The sequence below is a fragment of the Miscanthus floridulus genome, chromosome 3 (genome assembly GCF_019320115.1).
Source record: "Miscanthus floridulus cultivar M001 chromosome 3, ASM1932011v1, whole genome shotgun sequence".
NCBI classification, from domain to species: domain Eukaryota; kingdom Viridiplantae; phylum Streptophyta; class Magnoliopsida; order Poales; family Poaceae; genus Miscanthus; species Miscanthus floridulus.
Genome location: NC_089582.1, coordinates 139,453,170 through 139,463,668, shown reverse-complemented (window position 1 = coordinate 139,463,668; position 10,499 = coordinate 139,453,170). Strand labels below are relative to the sequence as shown.

General features: G+C 44.7%; 2 protein-coding genes across 2 annotated transcripts; one reads left to right on the top strand and one right to left on the bottom strand.

The window, feature by feature from the left end:
• Nucleotides 1–2,569: 2,569 nt before the first annotated feature.
• On the top strand, nt 2,570–4,107 carry LOC136544549 (protein NEGATIVE GRAVITROPIC RESPONSE OF ROOTS-like). The gene is made up of 6 exons (XM_066536676.1): nt 2,570–2,575; nt 2,704–2,785; nt 2,888–3,444; nt 3,554–3,738; nt 3,875–3,936; nt 4,049–4,107. Exons 1-6 carry the CDS (start codon nt 2,570–2,572, stop codon nt 4,105–4,107), a joined length of 951 nt encoding a protein of 316 aa, XP_066392773.1.
• Nucleotides 4,108–6,559: 2,452 nt separating this feature from the next.
• Nucleotides 6,560–9,773, bottom strand: LOC136547203 (elongation factor 1-delta 1-like). The gene is made up of 8 exons (XM_066539172.1): nt 9,680–9,773; nt 8,167–8,280; nt 7,971–8,087; nt 7,808–7,886; nt 7,433–7,556; nt 7,171–7,284; nt 6,910–7,071; nt 6,560–6,749 (listed from the first exon to the last, which is right to left on the bottom strand). Coding segments are annotated over exons 2-8 (684 nt in total). The 5' UTR covers nt 8,253–8,280; nt 9,680–9,773; the 3' UTR covers nt 6,560–6,747.
• Nucleotides 9,774–10,499: the final 726 nt, after the last annotated feature.

The window sequence follows — 10,499 nt, the reverse complement described above, 5'->3', positions numbered from 1 at the left end:
TTTCATATAGGAGTACAAACCAAACAGAGGCGATATGCTGAGAAGCTAGACTAAAAAATATTATTCGCTGATTTGTTGTAAGAAGAAAACATTGTTACTTCGCTGAAAAAGTACGGCTGATAAGCCAAGCGAACGTGGCCTGCCGTAAGTTGTGGTGTCCAACAAAACACGCCCGATGATTTAGTTTGGCAACTGGGAACTCGCCGTACCTACTGAATTTGATGCTGAACATCTGATCAGAAGGGTCACTCGGAAAACTGCAAAGCCCGTCTACAGTCTACAGAGAAGTGCAAGTTGCCTTGCCAAATAGTAGAATGCAGTTGAAGTACATGCTAGAGAAAAAGAAGCTCCATAATTGTGGCCAAATGGCCTTAAAACATACTTATTTTGCATCTACTACTGTATAAAGAAAGAGTGGATGCCCATGCACATGCAGGCAGCTGCAGCTGCAGCCTATGCAGGCGTGCGCCACCTCTCGGACTGGGATCTCGGCCCTGCGGGCGCCGGGCAGCCTATGGGAGGCCGTCCGTGCGATGCGAGAGCCGGGACAAGTGTCACGACAGCGTGCATGGCCAGGGCACCCCGTGTCGGGCTGACACCTGTTTGTTAATGACCGGTGCCTCCCCGCCTAAGCACCCGGATTAACTAGTGGAGCGCCGCGATTAGATTAGTAGTCCCTCGTAGATTACTCCCCACGAGGTCCTCTCCTCCCGCCTGATTGCCGGGGAGCGGGAAGGAGGAGCGATGGTCTCTCTCCTGGGCCGCACGACCATGTGCATCATGCATGTATATGCACGGGCAGAAAGTCCCTGTAGCGGAACAAGAGAATGCGGACTAATCCTCTATCTGCTTTAAATTTGTGGCAAAACCACCTCAACAACACACTAACGTGGCCACTACAAGTGTTAGGTACCTTCTACCGCCTTATATTGGAATCTGTCCAGTTGGGTTTGAGTTTCTGACTCAACTGATATGAATGCTTACATTTACATCTGATTATTCTCTTTCAGTGTTAGATTATATTCACGTCGAAAGCGAGACAAGCACATGCTAATTTTGTCAATCTCAAGATTTACAAGACCAATCTCTTACAAGTGATGCTCATATAATGTGTGTCGGCACCATTGTGTTGTTTTACTAAACAACAACAAAAAAAAGGATATTGCTTCATTGTAGATGGTTCCCCAGCGTGGGTGTTACAGTCCCACATTAATCCCATAACCAGAAAGAAAAAAAAATACTTTGAATTTTTCTTTGAAGGTCAATACTTTCAAGTTTCGATCAAGGAAATAAAATAAGATTTCTTTTTACAATGCTTATTTTGGTGAAGTCAAATTACAATTTTATTTTCTAACTATAAGTGGGCATTTTGTCTGTTTTCGTGCTTTAAAAAAGTATATGCTCTAACTAATGCCCATGATTCACCTCAGCAGGTGTAAGGCCAGTCTCAGTGGGAGTTTCGTGAGAGTTTTATTTGCATTTAATAGCTTACCACATATGTATGTTTGATGACATGGCAATATTTTAACGAAGAGAGAAAACAAATAAGTTTCATGGAGATGAAACTCTATTGGCACAGTTAGGGATGAAAACGGATCGGATACGGACGGATATCACCGATATTACATTTGTTTTCATATTTCTGTTCGGATTCGGATTCGAATACGGATAGTATCAACTATGTCGGATAGGATACGATTGGATATCGACATCATAAATATGCGATTTGAGTATTTTGATACGGATACGGTATCGGATGTTGGATATCCGGACTCGGATACGGACAGATCTCAACCCCTCTAAACGGATTCGGTTTCGAATACGATCGGAAAATATCTGTACCGTTTTCATCCCTAGGCACAGTTACCAACTCTCTATGAGTCTTAGAATTTAATGTTTATGAAACCATGGATTGAAACTTTGCATTGAGAGTGTGTGTTTTATCCAAGTTTCATTTCATTCTATATGACATGGCAGTGTTGGAAATAACGCAACGAAACTCTCCACTAAAACTGGCCTAAGAAACTCCCACATTGATCCCAGAACCAGAAAGGAGGTGCTATGAACTTTCTTATTACTGATTGAGAAAATAAAATAAAATAAAATAAAAAAAGTCGCCCAGTAATACTAACATATTCTCTACTTCACTCAAGTAGCTAGTAAAATAAAACTAAATTAACATCCCATGTACACGTAACTGGATGCGACTGTGCAATTTGGCCACTACCATCAATCTAGGTAGCCATGGGTTTAGACTCCCTAACCCTATTTAATTCAGGGGGGGAGGGGACCCTGGTTGCATCCAAAGCCACTCCACTCTCTTTTCTTTCAATGCATGCTTAGCTTCTCTCTGCTCCCTGGAAACCTCCCAATCAATATGTAGTGGATGCATATAGCCAAGTCGGCGGCGTCCTGATTGACCAGTCACAGGACACCTTCAAAACCCTGGAACCGATCGAGCTTCTGTTGCCTCCCACTCCCAGCCGCTCTTGCAGACTGTCACACTCTGCTCTGCTCGGATATTCACACACTACTGCTAATTCTTCTCCGGGAGCAGTACGTACAAGATATGGGGGTAATTAAATTCCACTTTCCACTGAAAGCTAGCTTTTGGTTTTCATCCACTGACAGCTATTCTTCCATGTATTCTTTTCTAGCTAGTGTACGTTCCGCGGTTAATTTTGCATTGTCTGCACTCTGCAGATCATTAACTGGATGCAGAATCGCTTCAATGGCAAACATGAGAAGAGGCGACCCGAGGCCGCCGCCATTAGCTCAGCTCGCGGTGAGTGATTTTCCTTTCGTACGTGCGTTCTTCTTAGCTTCGTGCTGACGAACGAACTGGCGGCTCTTGCATGGCATGCATGATGCTGCATTTCTACGTCAGAAAGCTGCCGCCAAGACCACGCGCGCGAGGACAAGATCCCCAACGGCGACTGGCCGCCACAGGGCCTCCTGTCGATCGGGACACTGGGCGACGACCCACCGCCGGCGGCGGGGGATGGAGGTGGAGGCCCGCCGCGCGCGTCGCAGGCCGACGTGCTGGACTTCACCATCGAGGAGGTGAAGAAGCTGCAGGACGCGCTGAACAAGCTGCTCCGGCGCGCCAAGTCCAAGTCCAGCTCCTCCCGCGGGTCCGGCGCCACCGACGAGGACCGCGCCAGCCAGCTGCCGCTCGACAGGTTCCTCAACTGCCCATCCAGCCTCGAGGTCGACCGGAGGATCTCCCTGAGGCATGCCGCGGGCGACGGTGGCGAGAACGGCGAGTTCTCGCCGGACACGCAGATCATACTGAGCAAGGCCAGGGATCTCCTCGTCAACAGTAACGGCACCACCATCAAGAAGAAGTCGTTCAAGTTCCTCCTGAAGAAGATGTTCGTCTGCCATGGCGGCTTCGCCCCCGCACCGAGCTTGAAGGATCCAGTTGAATCAAGGATGGAGAAGGTACCTGTGTTATATTAGCAACGCACATGAAATATATATGTCTGAGTTCATGTCTTAGTCAGACAAAGTTTAAACGCTGGTTCTCTCCTGTTTTTGAGTTCACACACAGTTGTTCAGAACGATGCTTCAGAAGAAGATGAATGCTCGCCCGAGCAATGCTGCAGTGTCATCCAGGAAGTACTACCTCGATGACAAACCGAGTGGGAGGAGGATGATACGGGATGGTCGTCACGATGAAGAGGATGATGAAAAGGGCTCTGACAGAATCAAGTGGGATAAAACTGATACGGGACTGTAAGAACACTATATGCTTTCAAGTTTCAACCACACTATGCACACGGTCAAATAACAATGCATATGGAAACTTTATGCGATGAGCTCTGCCAGTAATGATCATGGATCACTGAATGAAATTTCTTGGGTTTTGCAGTCATTGTTCTGGAGATCTAGATCAAGAAGCTCGAGTTCAAGGTCATTGTGATATTCAATGTGGTAAGCTACAACACTGCAATTAAAAGTATAAATTTCCTGTCAAAGTTGCTGTTGTTGTTATAGTCCTGTCAAAGTTGTATGATACGATGACAGTTTTTTTTTTTTTTGGTAGGTTCATTGCTGGTGCTAAAATTTGGGTGGTTTGATCTTTCTTTCGCAGCTTATGAGTGATGGCCTTGACTCAGAAGACAAATCCCATTAGAATGGTCGGTGCAACAATAATCCCTAGTGAAGGAATATTCAGTTGAATGGCAAATCGATCAGACGGGATATATATACCTAATGCACCAGGGTGTAATATACTGAATGAAGATCACAATTCACACGTACATTGGCGGGCTTGTTCAAGCGCCACAATGGAGCTGTTCATATAGGAAGAATTCTCAGCTTTGTACTTTCCTTTTCCATCTCATCTTCAGATGCCAGATATGTTAATGTTCCATATATATACTATCCTACGTATTGTAGTTCTTTTTCATCCTGTGGGCTAATTAAGAGAAGTGATTTCAGTTAGTGAGAACGTAACCCTGATGATAAATTCTTATTCAATTGTGACCCCATCTCAAGAACATGGCATTCCTCATGAAGCATATGATTGCGTGAAATTTATATATATACCCGGAGTCCTGAGTGTGCAGAAGTAGCATTGCAAGTTGGGTGCTTGTAACATGGTCATTGCCGAAACCGGAAAGCTAGGCTGGACGTGAAAAAACATCCGAAATCTCCATTGTCGGTATAGATCAGAGGCAGCTCCCCGGCAGATTTGTGTGTGTTCGAGCCCAATTGTGGGAAAAAAAAGGCGCCAAGGAGTGAGTGCCAAGCAACATTGTACACCTTTGGCAGATGCCGATGTGTGCCATTGAATATATATGTATATCTATAGATATTTCCAGGCTTGCAGATACAATACAGTAGTAGTAGTAATAGAGTAGTGGATAGATATAATACGGTGCTAGCAATACTTCTAACTTGATAGAGATGGTTCCTGAGGATCTCCACTCTCTAGAGACATCTGGTCTTTGTTAGTTATGGGAAGGATCCTAGGGATCCACAAGATAAAAAGGTTTCCATCGAAAGCTAGACGACCTATTGTTTAGTTGAGCTCAAAGCTCATGCATTTCTTTTGTCCCTGGCTGTGCAAGAATGTTTGGGCAGGGTAGAGACACCTATCGTTCATCGTTGGTGCATGGATGGATCGATCGATGCATAGAAGCTATTGGAAAATGGGCGAATTGTGGTGTTCTAGGAGAGCCCAGAAGCTGCCGCGATGTGGTCCTGAATCGCGTGTCGCTTTTGATTAAAAAAAAAAGAATGGCTACCTATAGGAGTACGGAGTACCTCCTTTTTTTCTCTTGTTTTTTTTTTTTTGAATGTGAATCTAGCAAATAGTCAACTCTGAGTGTGTCGTATCTTCGGTGAAATCGGCATGATGTTCAGATAAGATCACAGGCAGCTTATCACTATCACCCTGGGAACTAGAAGACCCATTTGGGGATTCAGATGTCGACTGATTGGCTTGACTGCCAGAGAATGGCACTGCTCAAGATTTTGCAGAGGATCTGGATCTGTCGGAGCGAGTTCTTTGTGCTGCAGATTTGGTCCTAATAATGTTTACTCGTGAATTTGAATCAGTTTTTAGGCGTAGGTTAATCCTAATAATGTTTCCTCATGAATTTGAATCAGTTTTTAGGCGTAGGCTTGAGGCTTCTAATTGATACACAGGGTAAATGGTTCGAGTATAACATATGATGCATTCATGGGTTTCCAACTACTGAATACGCTTGCATGGCCTCAGAACTCAGAAGGATGAATATTTCCAGCAATATCTGCGGTGAATCAGCTAGATAATCTAGATGAGATCGATTCAGATGTTGACGTCGGACTCGGAGTAAGAGGATGTGTATGTTGACTTGAACCAGTTGTTCCTCAGCTACTCTCTCGGTTCCAAATTATAAGTCGCTTCAGCCTTTTTTTTATATATTCAGCTTTTTTATATATTTATTTTGCTATAGATCTAGATACTACCGATACATAACAAATTCTAAGTAAAAAAAGGTCAAAGCATCCTGTAATTTGAAACAGAGAGAGGACACTTTTAGCTCAAGTTGGGGGGAGTCGTAGACTAGCCATTCAGAGCTTGCGTTTGTCAACTCTGATCAGATCTCAACAGGCAGATGACTGGGAGTGGGAGGCAAGAAAGCCCAATGACCCAGTCCCTGCACTGCACCAGAGCTACCGCAGCGAAGCAGCTGATGCCACGAGACGAGGTGCTACCGCACCGTTTCGCCAGCACTACATCTTCGGCTATTCCTATTCGTCATGGAGACTCTTGCTAACGGAACAAAGTAACCGTAGTTGCCCACAGCCTGCAAGCTTGGGCGATCGGGAAGCCTGCACGAGCGCACGGCAGGGGAGACAAACATGTCAGCAACAGCTCCGCCACGAGCGATGCCACCTCCAACCAGCCAGACCAGGGCACTATGCTTCCGATCACACAAAGCAAAGAATCACTAACACAACCTAGGCATCCAACCAGAACCAAACCACCAACGCCGATGCAAAAATAGAGGAACCACCCCAGCGTGTGCAAAAAATAAAAGGAACTGCGAGCAACGAACAGTAGTAACAGAAATCCACCCACACGGTGTTTCGAATTAAAGCAAATTAACTCTGGTACTGGTACATCCGACTCGACTAGGATCCAAAAACCTCACGGCAATATCACTAGCCACACAAAGCAGACACAGAACTATGGATAAATTAGGCTGGTGCATTGCCCACCAACCACCACCGCCACCACCACAAGGAAATTTCTGCAACAACAGGATTGATCAAAAGTTACAAACACATCGAAAGCAGAAAAGTTTTGAGTAATAACTACAAACTGGACAGGGCAATATTATAATGAGTAGGTTAAAGCAAGATCCTAGTTATGATACTGCAGCTGTAAGTATCAAGTGCTGAATGACTTACAGATCTTGTTGAAGGCGACAATGTCGCAACTCTGGACGTACTCGCTCACTGGCTCAGTGCAGAGATGGTCCTCAATGAGAGTGTCGACAGAGACGAGGTCATCGACAATGGTCATCATGATTTGCAGCTTCTTGATGCCATATCCAACTGGGACAAGCTTGGCTGCAAAGGGCAGTAAATGTTCACATCAGAAACATAACACAATGGTAAAACAAATGTGTGATTCACAAAATTGTGTGTGAAAACTGAGAGGTAACATACATGCGCCCCAATGCAGCCCTTCCATCTGGACACTCCTAACAGCTTCCTCAAGCTTGGCCATGTCAGTCTCATCGTCCCATGGCTTCACATCAAGCAAAACTGACGACTTCCCAGCTAACAAGATATGGAAAGGTTTTTGGGTAAGAAATAAACCTCAACAATACAGCAGTAGCAATGATGTCTTTATAGTAAGTGGCAAGACAGTGTGATGAGAGAATAAAACAGAAAAAATGCACGTTGACAAACATTCTTTCTTACATACATTCTTTCTTCTTGCCAGAAGCCTTGGCAGCCGCAGCACGCTCTTCAGCAGCCTTCTTCTCCTCTTCAGTCTCCTCACCAAAAAGGTCAACATCATCATCATCGTCCTCGTCAGCAGCCGGGGCCTGCGGTTATTAGAAAATGCACTTCAGTGACTAAAACGAGTAACTCAGAAGTTCGTATTTCTGATATTGAACCGCATGGTTGATGATAACTTTAGAAAACAATAATAATAATAATTCAAACCAGCGATCAGCACAAACTATGTGAGCATATAAAACTACTAACAATTTTCAGCCAAAAAATCACAAAGAATTAGCACAACACTTAAATTCACATATAGTTTTCAGCCAAAATAGGAGTCAAGAAATTATACCTCAGCAACATCAGGAGTTGAGGCTGAAGGACCTGCTGATGACTCAACCTTGACACCTAGGCCCTCTGCAGTAACTCCACTGAAATTGTATGGATTATTAGCACACTCACACTGCTAACAGGATACCTAGTAGGAAATATAAAGGACGAGAAGAAGGCCATACCTCAGCCTCAGGAGTGCATCAATGTGACTAAACCACCTTGCTACGTTGATATACTTGGATGAGGGGGCAGCCGAAAATGAAGAGTAGACAGCCAGGTCATCCTTGGAAGCTTGGTAGCTAGAGACAGATTAATGCAGCATAAGTTCAGTACAAAGGTTATAGCCATTCAGCAAACAGAGTAGCTCGAATCACATACCCAGTGATGTAGCTGCGAGTGAGAAGGTACTCATCAAGCTTTTTCAGCCCTGCCTCAGAGTTGACGTTTGCGAAAGAAACCGCCATCTCCCCACAAGAAAGATTAACGAGTGATCTGACGGCACATATGAGGGCGGTGTTAGAACAACTTGAAATGTCAAATCATGACAACAGTTAAACAGGCATTCAATGAACAGAGAACAATGATGCTACTATAGTACAGTAAAGCAGAATCCAATCCAAGTCCTTAAAAAACTCATAGCTATTAGATCTAATAACAAATCCAAACCAAAGCTATGTTTCTGAAGTATCCAAAACAAGCTAAGTGACATAGATTAATTCAGAGCATAGATTAATTCAGAGCTCAGGTAACAACTTATGGGCACACCGAAACATATCAGGGAACCACATGGTGAACACAAAGAAAACCGAGATCTTCAGCGACAGTTCATGATTATGAGTCGGATCGGAATTGGTGGGATCGCAAATTCAGTCGGATCGGAATTGGTAGGATCACAAATTCATAACTAATTACAGTAGAATCGTAGAATCGGTTCTAACCGACAAAGACATAATTCTAAGATCGTAAAAGTCATAAAATTGCACAACATAATCGCGATTTTAACAAGTACGACAGCAAGAATATAAGAAACTAACGAACTAAATCTCCACATCGGTATTGCTATAAAATAGAACGGAGAACTAATAAGAGCTAATAATGGAATTCAATGTTATCTCAGCACTTAATGGAATTCAGATTAGATGTTATCTCAACACTTAGAACCACTGTGATCCAGGAGCAGATCTTGTAACGGGACATGGGTACATGGGTGTACATATGTACAGCCGATAATTTTTGCAAAAAGTTAGAACATCTCCAAGAGATTAGCCAAAAGGAATATCTAAATTTAGTGATTTATCTAAAATAGAAAACCCCTCAAAGAAGCAGAGTGCTGCAACGGGTTGTCTAAATTTGCCCTTCTCATATCTGGAACTACCGTACCATCAAGTTTTCTCTGATTTTCTCGAAAACAGATCGATCGCTAGGCCCTGCATTTGCCCGCGGTCCACCGCCAGCCTTCGGTCGCACCGTCAGAAAGCCATCGGCCATCGCACGCTCGTCAAAAATCCATCTACGTAGGGTGGGCACGGTGGCTAGATGCGGCCGGCCGCTGGCCAAGTTGCCAGCAATTTGCTGATCAAAGCGGCAGCTGGCCGTTGCTGGATCCGGAGAACGCCCGGCCGCGGGAACTGCGGGCGGAGGGCGGGACTGGTCCACGCGCGCGGGAACGCCGAGGGGAGCGCAGGAATCGATCGATAGCGAGCGGCGTAGACTCGCCTTCTATAGCGACCTAGAAGCACGGGATACACAGCTAGGTATTTTAGAATTCCGGATGGAGAGGCTGTTGGATCGGAATTTCTTCCCAACAATCGCCAATCCGGGTATCACGCTGCATATACAGACTCTGGGAACTCGATTTCGCACAGCAGACACGAAAGAGAAGTGGGGATACCTGGTGGTCGCTCTTCGCCGGAGCCGGGAGGAGCGGGAAAGAGTCTGGTGGCGGCTGGCACTTGGGATGAGAGGCGGAGGCTGGTGGCTGTTAGGGTTTTATATATACCCGCTGATGATAGTTGGGCCTTTAATGGGCCTTCTCCTTCATCATTGCCCGCGCCGCCAGCCGCGTCCACGTTCTGTACGCCGCGTCCACGTTCCACATCGGCCTAGTTGACTGTTTCTTTCCGCATCGGCCTCGTTGACTGTTTCTTTCCGCATCGGCCCAGTTGGTCCTCAGCCCAAAATACCGGTTGACTCCTCCGCACGGTCTTTTTCTTATGCCCCCACCCAACTAAGGGCATGTTTGGTTTCCATAAATCAGGTGACTGAAAATCCAGTGACTTTTAAGTCATGATTGTTTGGTTGTAGATGACTTATAAGCTCATTAAAGGTGTGGGCCTCACGCAGAAAAAGGTGACTTATAAGTTTTAAGCAGGGGTGAACTAACTTAAAACTTATAAGCAGGGGTGACTTATAAGTTTGTGGTGTTTGGCAAAATAAGTCATTTATTTTACTTTTTTAACTTATAAGTAAGTGACTTATTTGAAACCAAACATGCCCTAAAGTTTATATACCTAGCTAAAATTTCAAAGCTAAACTTTAACTAGCTGAAAGTTGTCCCAGCTAAATTTTAGCTGGAATGTTTGAATCCCTCAGCTAAATTTTAGTTGGTCTTTTAGCTAGACCATTTAGATCCGTGGCAGCTAAATTTAGCCAGCTAAAACTTAGTTAAGGATCCAAAAAAACCCTTAGTCTCTCTAAAAAACTGATGTTTT

Coding starts and splice junctions, on each gene's coding strand:
- LOC136547203 (XM_066539172.1), bottom strand. CDS start 8,252: ATGGCGGTTTCTTTCGCAAACGTCAACTCTGAGGCAGGGCTGAAAAAG. Junction 8,088..8,166: donor ACTCGCAGCTACATCACTGG/GTATGTGATTCG, acceptor ATCTGTCTCTAG/CTACCAAGCTTCCAAGGATG. Junction 7,285..7,432: donor TTCTGGCAAGAAGAAAGAAT/GTATGTAAGAAA, acceptor ATATCTTGTTAG/CTGGGAAGTCGTCAGTTTTG.
- LOC136544549 (XM_066536676.1), top strand. Junction 3,445..3,553: donor TTGAATCAAGGATGGAGAAG/GTACCTGTGTTA, acceptor GTTCACACACAG/TTGTTCAGAACGATGCTTCA. Junction 3,937..4,048: donor TCATTGTGATATTCAATGTG/GTAAGCTACAAC, acceptor TTTTTTTGGTAG/GTTCATTGCTGGTGCTAAAA.